Source organism: Ochotona princeps, chromosome 3 (assembly GCF_030435755.1).
Source record: "Ochotona princeps isolate mOchPri1 chromosome 3, mOchPri1.hap1, whole genome shotgun sequence".
In the NCBI taxonomy this organism is placed as follows: Eukaryota; Metazoa; Chordata; class Mammalia; order Lagomorpha; family Ochotonidae; genus Ochotona; species Ochotona princeps.
In genome coordinates this window covers 84,512,092-84,532,542 of record NC_080834.1, presented here as the reverse complement: position 1 = coordinate 84,532,542, position 20,451 = coordinate 84,512,092, and the positions used below count along the sequence as shown (strand labels likewise).

Here is a 20,451-nt window from a genome sequence, read left to right as displayed (position 1 = left end):
AGTCCCAGCACATAGAGACTGTATTTAGTGAGTCCTAGCACATAGATTTCCATTCTCATCTGTCCTGTATACTTCTGTCCGGATTCCCTCCCTACTTTTCTGCCCTCATCCCCACCCCTTACTCAAGTACGTTTGGCTAGGTTTCCCCGGGAACCCCCAAAATGCTAAGTGAATGGACTCTTGAGAGAGGTGAGACAGTTTCTTCCAGACTCAAAACTTCTTGAGGTTCTGTCCATATAAACAGTGCCTGTCAGAAGTCATTAACACATCCTTGAAGATGGAACATATACAGGTCTATTTCATAAGTAATGTTTTGGGGCTGGCACATGGCTTAATGGATTAAACTGCCACTGACATCACTGGTGGTTTGAATCCTGGCTGATTCATTTCCAATCCAGTTACCTGGGAAGGCAGCAGAAGATGGCCTAATTCCTTGGGCCCCTACACCTATTTGGGAGACTCTGAAGATGTTCCCAACTCCTGGCTTTGGCTTGATCTAACAGGAAAATTGTGGCTATTTTAGCTGATAGAAAATCGCTTTCTCTCCCTTTCTCTTTGTGACTCTGTCTTTTAAATGCTCTTTAAGTACTTTTTTTTTTTTTTACTATTATTTTCCAAACTTCAAAAATGCCTATTCCTTAGTACCTTCTATATTTCAAGTGATTCTCATCTTCATTGTTTTTAAGATAACTTGTAAGAGGATTTAGTGGATCTCAAAGTACATACAAAGGAGTGGCTGAGAGGGAGCACGCTCCATAGGCAATGGCTCCATTGTTTTTTTATAGCTGTTGAAAATTCAAATATGGAATCTTTTGTGCATATATGGTGTGTAGGTCCTGGGGACTTGGAGGAGAAAAAGGGTAGGGCATAAGGAGAGTTGAGTGCTTAGTCCATATTAGTCACTTTCCCTGGGGCTAACTTAACATTTAAATAGCCATGTAGCTAAATCATGCAAAAGGAAGATAAACTTCTGTGTCCTATCTTCCCAAAACTGGTTAGAGGAGGAAATAAGGTGTAAGTTCAGGCTGAGTCTAATGTAGTGCCTTCCCTATCTCCACTACCGAATATTCATAACGTCAGGAAAGCACTGGCTAGCGTTCCGGAAATAATACCTGGAGCTCAAGTTGTATGCATCGTCTTGATGACCTTAGAACTGCCTTTGGCTTTTGAGTTTCACAGCAAAGGTATTACTCATAGTTGTTATTTGGTGACCAGTAAATTTGGACCACTGTAAGAAATTGAAGCAGCATGACATTATTGGTGTGTTCCTAGGGATTAAAAGCCAGGTGGAGATCTTCAGAGTAGATTTACAGTAGAACTTCTTGTTAGGTACCTCTTGAAGGCAGTTAGCCATATTGATGCACATTTTAGGTTTCTTACCGAGACCTCTGTCCTGTGATAATAGGCCTGTTTTTCTGAGGCGCACTCCTAGAAGCTGAGTGATTTGTGAAAGTCATGTAGAGCTGGGGATTAAGAGGTAAGGACTTGACTCTAAACATTATGCTTGTAGTGATTTTGTGGCGGCAAATAAGCTAATGAACAAAGAAAATATGAATAGGCAGTTATTTGTGAGGTGTCAGTGGATTTCAACAACAGCAAAACACCCCCCCCCCAAACCTCTGAAACTCATCTACAGATAAATAAATTGGATTGAATGTTCATCAAGGGATACAAAACTTCAGTCAAGAGAAATACGTTCAAGCTATGCATTGTGGGAGAAAAAAAATGAGGATTATAACCTTCACAGGGAGGAAGAATGCTCTATGGTGATCTATGAAGTGACATTGGGAAGGACTTAGAGAAAGCCTGTTACAGCATTTGGGCTCTAGAAGAAGCAGGATTTGATCTATTGGATGGTGTCAGAAAGAGGGGTAGGACTGTCTTTCTGATTGTGTAGCTCACTAAAATTTATAGGGAGTGAGACCCACAGAATGAATCTGTGTAACTGGCAACATAAAACTGTTCCTTGCTTCAGCTGAGAAAGGAGGCATTTTGTATGTTGCGGGAGCACCGTGACCTTGTTTTTGTGCTGAGGCAAATTATGAGATGGCCTCGCTTTTCCTCATTTTTTTTTTAAAGATTTATTTTTATTGGATAGGTAGATTCACAGGGAGAAGGAGATAAAGAGAGAAAGATCTTCCATCTGCTGGTTCACTCCCTAAGTGTCCACAACAACTGGAGCTGAGCCAATCTGAATTCAGGAACCAGAAACCTCTTCTGGATCTCCCACATGAGTGTAGAGTCCCAAGGCTTTGGACTGTCCTCGACTGCTTTCCCAGGCTACAAGCAGGGAGCTGGAAGGGAAATGAAATAACTGGGACACGAGCCGGCACCCTTGTGGGATCCCGATGCATGCAAGGCGAGAACTTTAGCCGCTAGGCCATAGTGCCTGGCCTGCTTTTCCTCATTTTATGGTGGTCTCAGAGTGACCCTGTATGTGTGATTGATTTTCTGTGAGATTGTTTACATCTAAGAAGAGCAGAGCCTCATGCTGATGCCAAGCCTCTTTGTGAAGTCAGAGTTGTTCTGTTATCTTTCTCTAGAGGAACTCATGGTAGATAACACTGAAAAGTAGGGTCAGCCAGCACCATTTCTCCTTAAGCCCAGATTTGACCATATCCCCTGAGGATTTTATTGTACCCCTGCAAGATAATACAGAGGAGCACCACACACTGATTAAGATTTGAAAGTCCTTTATTGCCAGCATTGAAGAGGGGGCTCAGGCCCTAAAGACCTTTCAAACCCCAATTATAGAACTGTGGGGTTTATAAAGGCAAATCCATTAACCCAAAGGACTCCAGGGGAACTGAGCTAATGCAGAACTACCTTAGGGATAAAACAATGACCAACTTTGAAGCCTTTGTTGCTATGTCAGGTGATATTTCTTCTTGGCTCTCTTCCTTGTCTTGCCTCATTCAGATTCTTATCAGCTCCGGTAAGTACTAAATCAAACAAGCCCCCAGGAAGCTGCTGTGGGTTATTGAGTTGATTTTACACGTTTTATCAGATTCAGGTAGCCACATCCAAAGAGGAAATTCAGAAACATTGCGGAGGGAGGAGCAATACTGAAACACACAGGTCTCCACCCCAACATACACTCCATGTCCCCATATGCAAATTGAAATAATAGGCCTGACACTAGGGACTCCATCTTAAGCTGTACTCCATCTTAAGTAAGGTAACCCACATACACATATGAAACTATAAGCCAGTAAGAAAAAACTGCATCTCGCTTAATAAGAATGCTTGAACTTGTAACTAAGCTATTCAAGCATAACTAAAACAAAAATGAAGCAAGGAGTCCAGAGCCTCTTCCAGGTTTCCTGCGCAGGTGTAGGGTCCCAAGGCTTTGGGCCAGCCTTGACTGGTTTCCCAGGCCACAAGCATGGAGCTGGATGGAAAGTGGAGCAGCCGGGATATGAACTGGCACTCATACGGGATCCCAGGAACATGCAAGGCAAGGACTTTAGCCGCTAGGCTACTATGCGGAACCCAAGATTGGAGTTTGAATCACATGACTATTTTCTTAATGGGAAGCCAGAATGATTGACTCCATTGTTTGAAACAACAGCAGCTCCTTTTTGTTCAGCTGGAATAGGGGGTTGAAAAAAAGCAACAGGGCTGATGAGCAGGAGCAGCAGGGGCTGTCCAGTGTTCAGGTGAGACATGTGGGAGGGAAATGGCCAATCCAGAGAGCATGACGCTCTGTCGGCATTGCAGTCAAGTAAAACTTGGTCCTGAGTCAACAGAGCACATTTTTAGGTAGAAATTAGGTAAGAGTTGTTCTTCGTCCAACGCATGAGCAAGCTGACTGTTAAAGAGGGAGGTTTTACGAGGTGGTGTTGTCTGGGCCCATCTCAAGCTCAGAAAACTGCCAGCTGCCCAGGTCATGCTTCCCCACCATCCTCTTCCTCTCTGGTGTGGGGCATTGGGCCAGAGCGTGAGGCCACTGGGTGCCTACAGTGAGCAGGAGCTGGAAGGATGAAGGAACGGGTAGGCCTCCAGAGGAGGCAGAAAGGGATGGAAGCAGGAAACAGTCACTGGGCAGAACAGAAATTGTGCTGAGTTTAAGATCCCTATGGCCCTTAAGTGCAAAAGTCCTGCATGCTGCATGGGGTTCACAGGTGTCATTTGTCTCAGCTGCAAAACATTTTCCTTCTCAAGAGTTGTGGTGTGGATTTCGAGGGTGCCTGAGTCCAGGACATTATTTGGCTTTGGGAGAACAGATTGTCTCCATTCAGAGAGGGGTTTGTACTTTTGAGGCTGAGTCTCCAGGTAGGAAGCTAACTGGATGTGGTGGAGAGGACGGTGGTTAGCTGAATGCCCTTTCTCTGCCTAGTTGCTTCTTGGGAAGGAGATCAGGTGATAGTATTTGAAGACTGGTGGAGGTAGGGGAAAGAGGGTTAGCACCTATTCCTGCTGCTGCACTAGGTTCCACCAGTTCCAGTGATCAAGAAAACATTGGCAGAGATTGAGATGGGGACTGGTTTTTCACTCACTGCTTCATGTGAATTGGTTTCCCAAAAGACCTTCCTTTCACCTGAGGTTTGTCACATGGAAAACGGAATTTTGTAAGGAGCATTTGGGAGCAAGAGGCCCTGGTGGAAAGCCAGGACAGGGTGTAGGGTGGGAATTCTCAAGCAGCAGAGAGCATGAGGGCACAAGGAGTCCTAGAGAATGGGTGAAACCAAAGGCACCTGGACACAGCAGAGTGCAGCAAAGGAGATTAAACCTTTGCCCACAGGAACCTCTATTGAAAGACCACAGAGAGAACATCAGCGAAACCCAGCTGTCATGTCTTGTTACCCTGAGACTGTTGCCCTGGGCAGGGAGACAGGGAGATTGGTGAGGGGTCAACCTTTGGCCCCCTAGCCTGAGGATGCAGAATTAGGCTCCTGACCTGGCTTTACCAGCAGGTGTACCTGAATGCTGTGTGTGCCACTGTCTCCTTTGCTATCCCTTGCTCTAGTGCTCAGCCTGACTCAGGATCCATGCAGCAGTGTGGGGTTGTGGTGCTCCCTCTGAGTTGGCTGGGAATGGGACTCCAGACATGTTTTTTAGTGAGACATGCAGTTTGGCAGTTGGAGTTGGTAATGTTTCCATGGCTTCAGAGTTGAGAAGAAGAGATTCAGAAGCACATGACTCCATCACAACTTCTGGTGTGACATCTAGCAGGAGCAGGAGGGCAAGGTTCCACTGGAGAGCAGGGGCTGGTAGCCAGCAGGAAATCACACACCTGTGTGCACAGTTCTCATCTCCTCCACTTATTCCCATGAATTAGGTTCTTCTGTTGGAAACTTCATTTTGGTACTCAGATGTGGCCAATTATGTCATTGGTAGAAATAAAAGGAAGTGGCCATATTGTAAAACTTTTTTTGTTTATAAGGTCAGACATAAAAATGTTGCTTTATAAGAACTTCCTTCAGGGCTGTAACTGGAAGCTGTTCAGAGAAGAAATGTTGTGACAGAAACACAGATCCCCATAAGCCACTCTTGCCAAGAGCCAGCTTGCCTTTCTCCTGTTTGAAAGGTGTGTGAGTTGGGACCATTGAGAGCAAAGCTTTGGTAAATATGCAACAGGCTTCCCCTTAGTCTTTCATAGTCCTCTTTTGGAGAATTGAAATTACTATACACATACCACTCTGTAAGGTATGGGAGGAAATTTGGACCATTGCTAGCTCAAGGTTGGGGGATTGTTCTAGAGAATTAAAGAATGTGAAGGTGACATCAAGAGATGTGATCAGGTCTCTAGAGACAGCAGCCACCACAGAACAAGGGGCAAAGGATATACCTCAACTCTCATTTCTTTACTTATCTCACCTGCTCAGGGCTGAAATCAAGAGAAGCCTTGGAAGGTTCATTTTAGAAAACAGAAATACAGGATGATGTGCCACCTAAATATATACCTGACTGACTGTAACAACACGGGTTCCTTTGAATGTATTTACATCTCCACAATAACCTGGGATGGGAGTTGTCATCCACTTTACACATCTGTCTAGAAGATTGTAACTGAATCGTAGATCAGGGTGAAAAACACTAGTTAGAAGAATTTCAGGAGACTGAGCACCTAAGACACTCTTTACCCTCAACTGGGAAGGCTGAGTCCTGCTCAGGTCACTGTGAAGTCCAGTTGTGGAATAGAGCTGGTTCCAGCTCCTAATCTGGAGTCAAGTGTTCTTAATATTCAATTCTGCTCCAGTAGAACATGGTACCCAGAAGGACCCAAAACTAGAAAAAAAAAGATATAAACTTATTTCAGAAACATTTCATATTACATGTAAAACCAAGTTAGGGTCATTTATGCTTGAGCACCCTGGAGTTTTGAGAGTAGTCTTGCCTGGACCAGTATCACCAGGCCAGATGTGACACTGAGCTCACTCTACTTTGAAGCATCACTTACACCCTGCCCCTCCAAGGCAACTTCCCTGCTCCACATCTTCTGACCCTGATTCCCAAGGGAACTTTCTGTCTTCTAGGGCTGCTCTGCTCATTTGTGTGCTAAGTGAACTTCCTGGGGGAATTCTTCTCCCTTGAGGCTAATTATCCCCCAGTGCATAACAGGCAGGGTTTCTAGTTGGCTGCTTCTTGCTAATGGAATTTAACCTCTGCTGTTAGGTGATTTTCCCTTTCTCCTAAAATGTAGTCCTGAATGGCTCCCTCCAAAGAATGCCACAGAACTCAAGGTAATAGAACATGGAAAAAAATCATCAACATAGTATTGGAACTGATACTGTGACTAATCTTTAAGAAAGAGTCATTTGTAAAGTTAGGTGTGGTAGCAATAGAAAATTCACAAGAGGTTTCAGTCAAGTCTATCAAAACACCCATGTTTTTAATCAACTAATCTATGTGAAGGATGTATGTTTTCAAACTTGGAAACATAATGCAACAAACTGAATAAAGGAGCAAATAAAATGCAGGCATTTTCTACTAAGCAAATAATGAAGGGTTTTGTAAAAGTAGAAAACAATGCCAATTTTATCAATGTCTTTTTGGTTGTAAGAGATTCTTCCATAAAATATTATTTCAAAAATGAATTAGTATTTACAAGTTCTAAGTTTATTTTTTTCAGTGAGGCAAATATGAGTGGAAACAGGTCACTTACACAGTTTTCCAAGTCCTCTTTATTTTTAAGAGTGTAAAATGGTTCTTGAAGTCAAAACTTTGGAACTGTTTCTATAAAGCAAGTTAAGCAATACAGAGGGGAGATTACCTGAATTAGGATCTCAGAAGCTGGAGCCCAAATAATTTGTATTTTTTTTTTAATAGCCCTTCTAGGAGGTTTTCATGTGCAGCCAGAGCTGGGAACCATTGTTTTAAAGTCTTGCTATGTGTGCATTAGATAAAGCAAGTGGTAAGAAAGAATGAGACTGTGAAGGTAGCTCTTTGGAAGGGGCTAGGAAAAATAATGTTGGGCAGGTGCCAACAAGAAAGGTGGCAGGCTTTGGTAACTGTGATAAAGCAATGCGATCTAGAGACTTGGTGGAGTTCATTAAGCAGGCAGGGCAAGGGAAGGAAGTTCTCCATCTGCCTAGGGTGAGTGCCTCCCATCAGCCAAAGAGTTCAGATACAGGGGCACATCCACTCCCTTACTTCTCAAAGGAATTGACTGTCCCTGCTCTGGTGGTAGAGGTTTCCTGAATGACCTTCAGGTTGGAGTTTATTTCTAGACTTTCTAATGTGGTAATGCTCACCAGTGGCAATCTCAAAATCTTTCCTTATCCTCATCTTCTGAGAAATGAAATATGTGTTGAAGAATACTCACTGTCCAGCAGAGAAGAGCAAATCCAAACCAGGCAACTCCCCAGGCATGTCGGTTCATTGGTCCAGAAATCAGGTTGTAGCAGCCCTGGAGCAGGAGATTCCCGGTTGGTGTGAGGAGAGTGAGAGAGAAAAAGATGCAGAAGGTCAGCAGGGAAACAGGTTCCTATTGGAATCAAAGCCTTTCTAAGTCCTAGCACCAGCTATTGGCGGTGTGTTGCTGAGCATAACTAATACTGTTGAGCTTCTGTTCTATCTCACATTTACTTGTACCTTTATCCTCAACCACACCAAACAAAAATAGTGCTATTTTAATAGGACATTTCTCACAGTTAATAAGTGGATAATGCAATTGTTTTAAAATTTGAAATCTTTTTCCTTCTCAAGCCTGTTATTGGCAATTTCAGGGAAGAATCACTTTTTGATTTGATTCTCTTAAAATAGTAGTGCTACCAGTCTATGAAATCTGAAGACTTCAGCTGCCATTTTTATGATCACTTCAGGAAACACATGGTGTGCTCCCTAAATTCTTATTTGACAATGTATTTTAATGCATTGCTATTGGATCCTACTGCAATCTTGAAGGGTCATAGTATGCATGCAAATGTGCAATTACCTTTATTTTCTGAATCATTTACTCACGCATGTCATAAACCAGCAAGCACTGGTATGCGGCATGCTCTGTCCTAGTTACTAAGCACTATGGCAACACATTCGTGCATTATTGACCATGGAAGGCTACAACATGGATGTGGAAAAGAAAGCCAGTCACTTCTTTATTCATACACTCACAATTTATTGAGGGCCTGGCATGATACTAAGTATTAAACCTACATATTTGAATAATGCATACTTCTCAGAGAGACTGGAAAAACAGATGTGTAGGGAATGGACATTTGATCCAGTGGTTAAGACATTCACATCCCACATCAGAGTGCTTGGGTTCAATTCCCAGCTCCAACTCCTGACTTCAGCTTTTTGCCAATGTGGACTCTGAAATGCAGTGGCCATTGCTCAAATTGGGTTTCTGTTACCTGTGTGGGGGACCTGGATTACATTCCTGGTTTCTGACTCTGGCTCTGGACTGTCTCCTGCCCAGTCCCAGCTGTTGCAGGCATTTAAGGTGTGAACCAATGGATGGGAACTTTCTCTGCATCTCTTCTTTATCTCTTTATCTCTCTCTTTCTAAAAAAAAACCACTTAGGAGACATGTCAGAAGATATTCTATAGCTCAAGGTAGTAGATGCAATCATAGAAGTAGAGAATGTTAGGTTTTGGAATGGCACATTTTGTTTTGTAGTGAAGTATTGCTACAGGCAAATTGGTAGAACCTGTTGTCGGGGGGAATAGTAGTTTATGGGGACCTAGGGGACTAGGATAAGGAGAATCAGAAAGGATTAATAAGAGACTGATGAGGATGAGGAATGAGATAAAGAGGTTTATAGGGAATTGGGGCTGAATGATGACAATTTGTAGATATGGCAGAGGGGTAGGTAGTATGTGGGGAGATATTAGGCAAATACAAGGCCAAGGAACTATAAGGAAGAAATTAAAGTGTTGTCAATAGAGGGTGGGGCAGTGGCTCAATGGACTAATCCAATGCTTTGTGGCACCGGCATCCCATACGTGTGCCAGTTCTAGCCTTAGCTGCAATTCAGCTCTCTGCTTATAGCCTGGAAAAGCAAGACAGAATAGGCCCCTGCACCTATGTGGGAGACCTGGAAGAAATGCATGGGTCCTGGCTCAAATTGGCTCAGCTTTGGCTGTTGTAACCATTCGAGGATTAAACCAACAGATGGAAGATCTCTCTCTCTCTCCTTCATCTGTAAATCTGTCTTTCAAATGAAAAACAGTCTTTAAAAAAGTGTTGTCAAAATAGCAGGAGGGAAAAATCCATCTTTTCCTCCTCTGTGGTTTCACGCCTGTTCTCATGCATGCTACATGTGCTAGGGAAGAATGTGCTGCTATGAAAGAAACTGGTTCTCTGAGGACAAATGTCCTTTTTTAATCCTTTCAAAGAGGCGACACAGTGTGGACATTATGATGATCCAATCAAGATTTGTTCACATGGGGCAGTTCCTAGGCTGAAATATTGAATGCATGTTACTGATTCTGAGAGTAATAACAGTTAGATTATATGCTGTGATTGTAAGCAATATGCTTAAGTTTTAGAGAAGTCTGAATATAACTGATTTTAAAAATATCAGAGCAAAGTTGCTTTGTCGAATATTGCAGAAAAAATCCACATCACTTCCTTATCCTTTTCTGGATTAATTTGCCAGATCTAGTGTCATGATCAGCAATATTATGTCAGTATTTCTGCTGAACACGCAGTTTGTCAAAAAATTTCTCCAAAACTAAAGAGCCTGCTATTTTCTCTTATTTAAAGATCTGGCATACAATAAACCCTTTCCAAAAGGGTAGCCCCCAAAGCAGAGTGTGGCATTCCAGTGCACAGTGCCAGTGGAAGCTGACTCCTGGAATAGGGGAGCCCTCATCAGGGCTTTTGAGAAGTCTTTATTGGCTTACAGATTGCATTCTGATAAGTATTTCTGCTTCTTAATTTCTTGTTTATAAAATAAGGAATATATTAGTACTAACTTCTTGGCATCAAAGGATTAGTGTCTGCATTCAGCAAGTACTCAATAAATGCTTCATGAACATTTATTATCTCTACCAGCCTGAAAACACTTTTCTCCAAAACCAGCCATATGTGAACTTCCTAAATTACCAACAAAATACTCATTTTTAGAAGACTGACCTACACTGCCACTTTAGAAGGACCATGAATATGTGATGACTGCAAAGGCCCTTAGCCTCGGCTCCTGCTGTGGAGCTGGCCAAACATGGGCTTGTATATCATCCCTTCCTAGCTACATGTTGCAAACAGAGTGAAACTTTGTTTAATGAGACCATTCAAAGCACACCAATTCTATACACTGTAAAGTCACATCATCAAAACAATGTTGGATTTTACTATTGCAAAACTCTTGTTCTGTTAATTTCATGAAATGTAAATTTGCCCCTTATGAGCTATAGATAGGCATTCACAGCTCACCCAGAGAGAATCACGAAATGGTTAACATTGGTTGAGGTGAAAAGGATGGAGTGTTCCCTTCTGAGAGACTATTTTCTACAGCTGATCAATGCTTTCTCCTACAGTGCCATGAGAATGTTCTGGCAGGTGTTGGCAGGATAGAGGACTCACCTGATTGTGATAATAGCCAGGCACCCCTAGTTTGCAAGCTTCCAGGTTGAGAGGTTCTTTAAGATTGTTCATGACACAGCACTGGCGAGGCCAGGGATAGTCGGCGTCGTTATTCTGTGTCCGGAAGGCTGATGTGTATTTCTGCCAGTCTAATGGGCCATGGACACCACAGCAATTATCCTGTCAGGGGATGAGAGGCACACAATTCTCCTTCATTATCTTTATTCAAGCCATCCATATAGCAAGGGAAATCTCAAAGTAAGAAAGGCCAACATTGCTGTGTAGCACGTGAAGCTACTGCTTATGTTGCCAGCATCCCAAACTACTCTGCCTTCATTCAGCTCCATGGTAATGCTCCTGAGGAATGTGGAAAGTGAGGAAGAAGGCCTGACTTGGGCCAGTTCAACCTACGTGGGAGACCCGGATGGAGTTCTGCCTTCTGGTCTTGGCCTCACCTAGTCCTGGCTGTTGTGGTCTTTTGGGGTTTGAATCAGGGGATGCATGTTTTCTTTCTACCACTCATCCTGTTGAATAAGTGAATGAATCTTAAAAAAAAAAAGAAAGGGAAAGTATACTACATTATATTTTTACTAAAAATTAGAAGTGCAGAATCAATTGCTTGTATTTTAGAGTCTACAAAACATTTTTTTTATACTTTTACCTGCCATTAGTGAGCTTGGGGCCTTTGACATGTTACTTAAACTCTCTGAACTTCATTTTCTTTTATTTACATAATTAGGATAAGTATACCTGTAGTGTCTATCCTATAAAATTGAGAGAATTAAATGAATTAACATACAATATTACAATATGTTTATTCCAGTGCTTGGCTTGTAGTAAATCCTTAAGAAACATTAGTTATTATTAACACCAGTGTTTTGATACATTAATGCAAAAGCAGTATAAACATGCCAATATTACATATGGGTAAATTGAGAATCAGAAAATGTAAGTTTACAAATAAAGGAATTATGAATAGTTCTTGCTGTGTTTTTCTGTATTTTTAATGTCTTTTTCCAGTGTAATTATGTATTACTTGTAAAATGGAAGAACAGAAACTAGGAAAACTAGCCCAAGCCATTTGCTGTTTGTAGGAAAGAAACTTTCATCAATACATAACTGATATTCTTGCACTCTAAATATGATTCAGGTTGGAGGGTAAAAGTTCATATCACTTCCCTTCCTTCTTCAAAGTAAATTGTACTAAAATATTTCAAGGAAGGAAGTTAAAACTGTAGGTGTCTTTTAGAATACATGTAATTGGGCCCGGCGGCGTGGCCTAGCAGCTAAAGTCCTCGCCTTGAAAGCTCCGGGATCCCATATGGGCGCCGGTTCTAATCCCGGCAGCTCCACTTCCCATCCAGCTCCCTGCTTGTGGCCTGGGAAAACAGTCGAGGACGGCCCAATGCATTGGGACACTGCACCCGCGTGGGAGACCTGGAGGAGGTTCCAGGTTCCCGGCTTCGGATTGGGGCACACCGGCCCGTTGCGGCTCACTTGGGGAGTGAATCATTGGACGGAAGATCTTCCTCTCTGTCTCTCCTCCTCTGTGTATATCTGGCTGTAATAAAATGAATAAATCTTTAAAAAAAAAAGAATACATGTAATTAAACAAACATGATGGTAAATCAATTATTTTTAAAGAATGTCCATTTTTGCCATTGTATTATGGAAAAAAAGTAGGCACCAAAAATAGTAATTTTTTTTAAAAGAAATTGTTCGAGAGAGAGTAAAGAAGGGAGGAAAGGAGAGCAAGGGAGAGACTGTTCTCCACGAGCTCAGTTTTTGATGTGAAGGACTCAGGAGCTTGATCTAGGTCTACCATGTTGCTGTTGGAGACCTGAATACCTGAGCCATCACCTGCTGCCTTTGCAGTGTGTGCATTAGCAGGAAGCTGGAGACAGGAGCGAGAGATGGGAACCAAACCAAACCCTGGGACTCTGACAAGGGATGCAGGTATTCCAAACAGGATCTTGACTGCTGCAAACCACTGCTCTCATTCTGCATTTTAGCCTAAGAATTCTAGGGGAAAAACGTTAGGTTTGAGTTAGTTTTATTTTAGATTAGGATTTAGGTAGAGATGAACAAGAGGCTAAAGAATTGGGCTTTGAAGTACTCCAACCTTTAGAGTTGGGGAAAAGTGAAAAACCCAGCAAAACAGACTAAGGAGCGTGACCAGAGTGACAAATGCTGGTGATAATGTCTATTAAGATTAGGACAGAAATTTGGCCATTAGATTTGACAGGGTGGATGTGATTGATAATTGTGATAAAGGCTCATTTCAGTGAAGTGATGAAGTCGGAAACCAATTATAGTTGCACAAAAGCAGATGAAAAATGTGAAATGGAGACAACAAGTGTAGATACTCTTTCCAGATTTGTTGAGAAATAAAACCTATTTGTTTTGTTGAGTGGCTGTGGGGCAAGAGAGCTTTTTGAAAATATGGACGATTTAAGATTTTCTTTTAGTTTGCTGAAAGGGTGCATTTGATGGGATAGATCTGAGCAGGGGAGATTTTCAGAGCACAGACAATATAATTCAGAGTTGAAACAAACAAAGTTGAAAAAAAGCACAGTCCATAGAGAGAAAGCAAAGTACACAAGTGCAAACAAACAGATGGATATATTTGATGGTAGAAAGATGAGATAGTTCTTGTGTGATTGCTTCTATTCCCTCAGTAAAATTTGACATCAGATCACAGCTGAGAGTGATATGAGGAGAGGGTATTGGATGTATAAAAATAGAGAAGAAGATATAAAAATAGAAGCAAGCAAATTTTCTTCAAAACACAGGAGGAAATATTGAGTGTACTTTTGAGTTCTGTGGTCATATATTTGAATTGAATCTAGCACGAGTGTGTGACTTTTTTCCAGCAATGTTAATCTCTTACAGGTTAGAGTGAGCCAAAAATTACATTCAATTGCAGCAGGGGCTGTTTTGGAAAGGCCAGTGAACGCAGACAGGAGAAGTAAAAATGAACAATACAAGAATTGCTATAGGGCTGGACCTGAAATAGAAGTTAGGTAAAAAGAGCAGAGAGAACATGAGAAAGTTGATAGAAACTGAAATCAATTAGAGCAGTTCTAATGGGGTAAAAATGATGGAAATGGGGGTATTAGGGTAAAAGAAAAAAACCATAGCATAGAGTGGGATTCTCTTAGCTGATATAGTTATTGGTGATGGGTCTTTATGGTCATGGAAGAGGGAGAATATGATGTTTGGAAAGGAGTAGGACATGGATTTGAAGATCAAACATTGATTGAATCTTTCATATAGATATTTAGTTCTCCAGATAGAAGTATGAGGGAAGAGGTAAATAATGAGATACTAAAATCTTTAATGAAGGCAAGAGAACAGGCTTGGTGTAGAAATGCTGATAAATAATATCACTAAGAGTCATGGATGATGTAGATTGAGGACATGAACTTCAAATATTTGATGGAGGAGGAAATGAATGAAAATAGCATGGCAGCCAAGGGGAGCCAATGTGTAGGCTGTATGGTGTGCAAGGTAGGAGAAAAAGTATGATTTCCCACAGGACACAGCTATGTTACTGGTGAGGTAACCAGTGAAAAGAGAGCTTGAAGAAGGAATGGAGGCTATCAGAGTGGTTGCTGATGATACACTGTGGAAAGTTGGTGTTGGAGTGGGGACCATTGTGAGAGTTGGGTTGATCAGGGTTGTGAAGAAGATAATGATTTGTATACATAGGGCAATATGGGAATAAGGATTGGTATCTCCAACTGTTTAAAATTTTGGTGTCATTTGAGATAAACATTTGTGATTGGCAGTTGGAGAAAATTGAGTAACCAAATAAAATAATAGGCCTTGTTCTTAGGATGAGATTATAGGAGGTGTAACAAGATTGCAAAAAAAAAAAAACACCAAAAAACCCCCAAACAGTGGTAATGGCCTTTTGAGTTCACAGTGGGGACAGAAAAGACAACATTTTTCTTTTATTGTAAATGATACTTGAGTTCTAAGAAGTAGAACGAGTGACTGGTGTAAATGTCTTAACAGTTATTTATTGTCCATATAACTATAAACTTGTCAGCATCCTAGCTTGAAACAAAAGACAGATGTAGGGGTCCCACTGAGGCATGAGCATAACACTCCTTCCTGCCTCCCTCCTTTCCCCATTCCTATCCACCTTCCTCCATCCTTCCCTTGGCCTCATCAATCAGAGGAATAGATGATTTTGTCTATGAGAAGCTTTTCCAAGAAGGGGTGAGGGAGGTCACAGTCCTCACACATTCAGTTCATTCCCAACTCCATCCCTTAGTTACTGGTTTAGATGCACAGTGGCATCTTACCTGAATCGCAGGCCTTACCTGGAGCATGAGCCTATCCCAGGTTTTGGTGACTCCGTTGTTTTTCCATTGGTCATCATTGTTTGGAGGGCTGTTATTCTGGTACCTCTCCAGCATCTGTTTCAGGAAGAGGTTCGGTGTGAACTGCAGGGGAAAGGTGTAACACAAGAGAGTTATAATCTCCAGAGCAGAGGATGCTCTCAGCTAGTTGCTAGGAACACAGAACTATCTCTCCTGGAGAAAACCCTTCATAGAGGCACTAAGTGCAGTCAGCTAAGGCTGTTTCCAATTGTCTGAATTCCCCCACCTTGAAAGAAATCCTTGAGACCAACGGGTAAACATTGTAGGGTACCTGAGGCCAGGGAGTCAGGGGGAAAAGGAGAGATGCTGAACTGGCAAGGAGTGTTTGATGTGGTACTACATAGATCATGGCATTGGGAGGCCAGTGGCCATGCAGAAAGATGAGGAACACAGGGGTTACAGGCTTGGGCCCTGAGAGTCAGCCTGCGCAGGCTCAGAATTCTGGCGTGGCAGCTGTGCATCTTTAGACAAGTTACTTTACTTTCGTTTTTATTTGTAAAACAAGGATAGTGATCATGTCTGTCACAGATTGCAAGGATTCAGTAAAATTATACCTATGTCATTTATATGCACATTTGACTATCTGACACATAGTTTAGGGCTTGATGCATGTCAGTTATAAAATTATTGTGCTAAATATGGCTCTTTTTAAAAAAGCTTTATTTACTGGCTTGAAAGGCACTGATGAAGTCAGAGAATGATCTGCTGGTTCATTCCTTAAATGCTGAGGCAGCAGGTGTGGGGAGAAGGGATTAGACAAGGATGAAGCCAGGAACAACAGGTAGGTCTCTTGTGCATATTTCAGGCGTCCAAGTCATTGAGTCATTACCTGCCACTTGCCAAGTGGTTAGCAGAAAATTAGCAGGAAAACTGTTGGGAATTCAAACCCAGTTACTGTGATAAAGCATGCTGCCAAACCAATGGGTGCATTATCTGCTATGACAGATGCCTGCCCTAAAAATGACAACTCTGTTATCATTGTCGCTCTGTGCATGATGATTCTGTACTCACAAAGTCTCGTTGTGTCGCTGCTGTGATACAAGATGCCACTTCAAAGCCGTATACTATAAACATCAGAATGAAATACTGAAGGAAAGCAAACGAGAGAGAAGAATTACATTACCCTCCAAGAGAGACTTCCCCAAATGGTTATTGTCATTTTTCAGCATATTTCCCTGGATAAAAATCATCCAGTCCTTTACAGAGTTAATCCACAGCGCTCATTGAAGAGCAGCTTGGAATGGGCTGTGTGAGAAAAAGGCTTGGTGCAAGTCAGATCGGTTCTCCCCTTTTCTCCAGAGAATGAATGGTCACTGAACACACAGTTTCTCAGATAAACATCCTGAATTTCTATTTTAACTGGGAGAACCAAATGCAAGAGAATGACCTGGTGTGTGTGTGTGTGTGTGTGCGTGTGTGTGTGTGTACGCGCATGCGCGTGCACGCTCAGTGGCTACTGAAGAGTTTGGTATCTCACACACCATGTAGAATCTCATAAATCACCTTGATTTGGGAGAATGTGTTTTCAATGGTTTGCTAAAAACGTAGAATCACAGAAGGCAGAAAGAGATGATTCAAATCCTGCTTAACAGCCCGTGTCCCTCCTAACAAGCACCTGTTCTCTTCAGAGCAGAGCAGGCAGCTTCGCACAGACTTGCTGGCCTTCCTGTGTCACCCTTCTCTCTCCAATGACCAGATCAGGTGAGTGAGAGAGTGTAGGGGTGTAGTGGGTGTGTCCTTAATGGGTTCATAGATCACAGACGCCTTTGACTTGAGGTTAACTGAACTGTAAATGACTTCTGAATCTGGAATGGGAACGATTGGCGAGGTTTGTCTTTGCCTGCTTTTACTTGTGCTTTCCAGGTCCTGTGTCCCTGGGAAGGGACACTGTGGTCAGTGCCAGTGGGGGAGGGTGAGAAATTATTCTTTGCTCTGCTACCCTCACTGTCTGGCCCAGAGAAATTTCTCACTGAGAGTCACCAGTGGGAGACTGTGAGAGGCACAGAATGCTTTTCCTGTGTTAGCTCCTTACTTGTTCTTTGTCAAGGGCTTTGAGGCTCTTCTTACAGAACTGCTTAGCAACCCTCCAGGGAAGAGGCCCCGGGGGCAGGTGTGTCTCCTTTCAGTCCCTCTGATGGAAGGGAGAGCCGGATCGAAGGAAGGCTGGAACACAAGTGTAGGTTGTCCTAGGGACACCCACCTCTGCCTCTGCCTTTTTCCCCTCCAACATTGCTTTCCTCACCTTTTCCAAGCAAGTCCTTTTGTCCTAGACCTTACACACACCAAGGAACTAGGGAATGTAATTGTGCTGCATTGTTGGGGTACCCGGATGATGGTTAGCTCAAAAGGAAAGTAAACCGAAAAGAACTTCAAGTTGCTGGACTTGTTCTGTAAGGCACAACTCCAATCCTGCAGCATTTGGGGAGGGAATTATTTCAGGGATTGAAAGTCCTATGTGTTTGCCAGAATGTCTGACCCAATGTGAGAACTGTTGCCTTGGGCGTAGAGGGCAGAGGGCAGGGAGCAGGCCTCAAGGCCAAACCCAGCCTTCTCAAACAGGCTGGCTGCATCTTTTCTTGCATTTGTGTAAAGGCAATGTATGATCTTGTTGGCTGTAGTTTGTGGCAGAAACCATTCTGGGGGTACACCTAATCAGAACCTCCAGAGACGGATGTGCATTGCACATATTCTCTCCAGAGTTGATTATCAAGGTCTCTAGAGGACTTTAGAAACAAAGCAAATGAAAATGTGGGAAATGCAGAGCGTCATACAAAATTAAACTGAAAAAATATTTTCAAAAAGACTTATGCTTTCTCTTCAAAATTTATTCATATTTGTATTTTATATCAATACATGATTAACACTAAAGTAGTATTTTAGATTGCTTATTGTAAAACAAAATCTCATAAACAAGTTCTTCTGTATATTTCCCTGGCTATACCTGTTGTCTTTGTTGATACATGTAGATGTCAGTTGGAAAAGCCAGATCTGGGAAACACTCAGCAAGTGATCTCAGGTGTCTCCCTTTGGCATTCTTTGTACAGGAATTGTCTGGGTTTGCAATAGTGGAGGGCGTCCTTTCCCCACAGGAGCAATCTTTGCTGAGGGAAAGTCTGGCACTCTGTTCCCACCTGCCCCACTGAAAGCTAAAAGTTCTTCTCAGCAAAGCACAAGCAATCCTTTAGACTTTTCTCCAAGGAAACCACTGTCGAGAGTTTGAAGTTCTTACCGCCAGAAGGATTTTCCTGTTGGACTTCATGATGCCCACGATGCCTAGAATGCACAGGCAGAAAAGGCAGATACCAACAAACATGCCGATCCATGCAGCCCCAAAGATGTCATCATTGTTGGTGGCTTCCAGCAGTGGATAGAGGCTGTGCTGGTCAGATACAAAGAAGATGCACTCTGCTGTCAGGGCAATGCCGCACATCTGGGAGCAGAGTGGGTTCCATCAGCTGGTGGCCAGGAGAGCATCACTGGGAAAGGGGACAAAGGCAGCCTGGGAAGAGAAACTCACTCCCTCTCCTGCTACTCTAGGATATCAGACAACTCTTTCCATCTGTTGATTGCTTGCTCACCTTGTGCTGAATGTCTGTCTTACTGAAATCTGGGGGAAAGACTAAGACCATCTTACATCCTCCTTTAAGTCTGTGCGGCATGACACATCTAGACCCAATGCCTACTTACATGAAGATAATTCTCCCCACTTGGGTGTCCCGTCTCTTTTCCCCAATTCCTAGGCTGTAGTACTTAGAGAGTTCTCGGGCCTATTTATCAGTGAGAGCTCGAAAGAACCTTGGTAATTATTCTGTCCAAACCCCTCTTTTCTAGATGAGGAATATTGGCCTTGAAAGGTAATGACTTGCACTGCAGCCTCACCCTATCAGGCCCATACAATTCTGCCTCTGAGTTGTTTTCACATCCTCGTTTGGATTATATCAAGATGAGAAAAACATCCATTCCCACCCCAACCACATTTAACATCATAGTCCCATAAAAATTCAAACCAAAGAAAAAGAGTAAAGAAATACCAAAGTGTTTGTGTATCAAACTGATGGAAATGTTTGGACACTGACCATGATTTCCATTAGATTATGTTTTAAAGTTGGGAAGAAGGGGTTGGCATTATGGTCAAATAGGTTAAGTTACCACCTACCACTCCAGCATTCCATATGGGTACTCGTTCGAGTCCTGGCTGCTCCACTTCCAGTCCTGCTCCTTTCTAAGATGGCCCATATCTTTAGGCCTCTAGTTCCATGTGGCAGACCTGGATGGAATTCCAGGCTCCTGGCTTTAGCCTGGCTTAGCCCTGGCTGTTGCAGCCATTTGAGGAGTAAACTAGTAGATTTTTTCTTTCTCTGTATCTCTGCCTTTCAAATAATAAATAAATAAATAAACAAATAAATAAATAAAATCTTAAAAAATAAAGGGAAATACCTATTTTTCAACTGTAGGCATCTGTTGTATTACATTGTTGCATTTAATTATATAATTAAACTCTAGCTAACATATTTACTAACAAATTTCTTAAAATGAAAGAAATATAAAAAATACAGTGAGCTGGTAATTATGCCCTTTATTTCCTTTAAACTCTCACTTCTGAAGAATCTAAAATCATGGTTAAAGGAAGCACAGAATCTCCTGAAAATCCTGGTTACTTACACCAATAATCACATTTCCAAAAATCAGCAAGCCCTGGAAGCAACGGACAGTGGAGTCATCTTTGGCCATCTTCAGGATTTCTCCTAAGCTGAAGACATAGTTGAGAACTTTAAGACTTAATAAAAGCACATGACAAATGATGCTGTTTTCCAAAATTGAATCTCCTTTTTTGTGTGTGTTGCCTTCTTGTGTTTCAAATCAAAAACATTGAATCTTTTAGCAAAAGGTGAAATTTTGTTACTAACCTCAGAAATCACAACAGTTTAATAAAGAAGCTAATGAAGACTTTCAGAGTCCAAGTCAATGTCTTTCAGGAGCTCTTTAGGATGCAGTGGCTAGCGTGCAATCTATGGCTGGGAACAGGCCCGGCTGGGGAGCCAAGGGGACACTCTTGCTGGGTTGAGATTCCCACCGAGGAGCATGGGG

At 42.3% G+C, this 20,451-nt stretch overlaps 1 protein-coding gene across 1 annotated transcript; it reads right to left on the bottom strand.

The window, feature by feature from the left end:
• Positions 1–5,390: 5,390 nt before the first annotated feature.
• UPK1B (uroplakin 1B) lies at positions 5,391–20,190 on the bottom strand. The gene is made up of 7 exons (XM_058661291.1): positions 20,026–20,190; positions 18,593–18,793; positions 16,375–16,449; positions 15,304–15,426; positions 10,973–11,152; positions 7,769–7,852; positions 5,391–6,231 (listed from the first exon to the last, which is right to left on the bottom strand). Exons 1-7 carry the CDS (start codon positions 20,092–20,094, stop codon positions 6,181–6,183), a joined length of 783 nt encoding a protein of 260 aa, XP_058517274.1. The 5' UTR covers positions 20,095–20,190; the 3' UTR covers positions 5,391–6,180.
• Between the last annotated feature and the right edge of the window lie 261 nt (positions 20,191–20,451).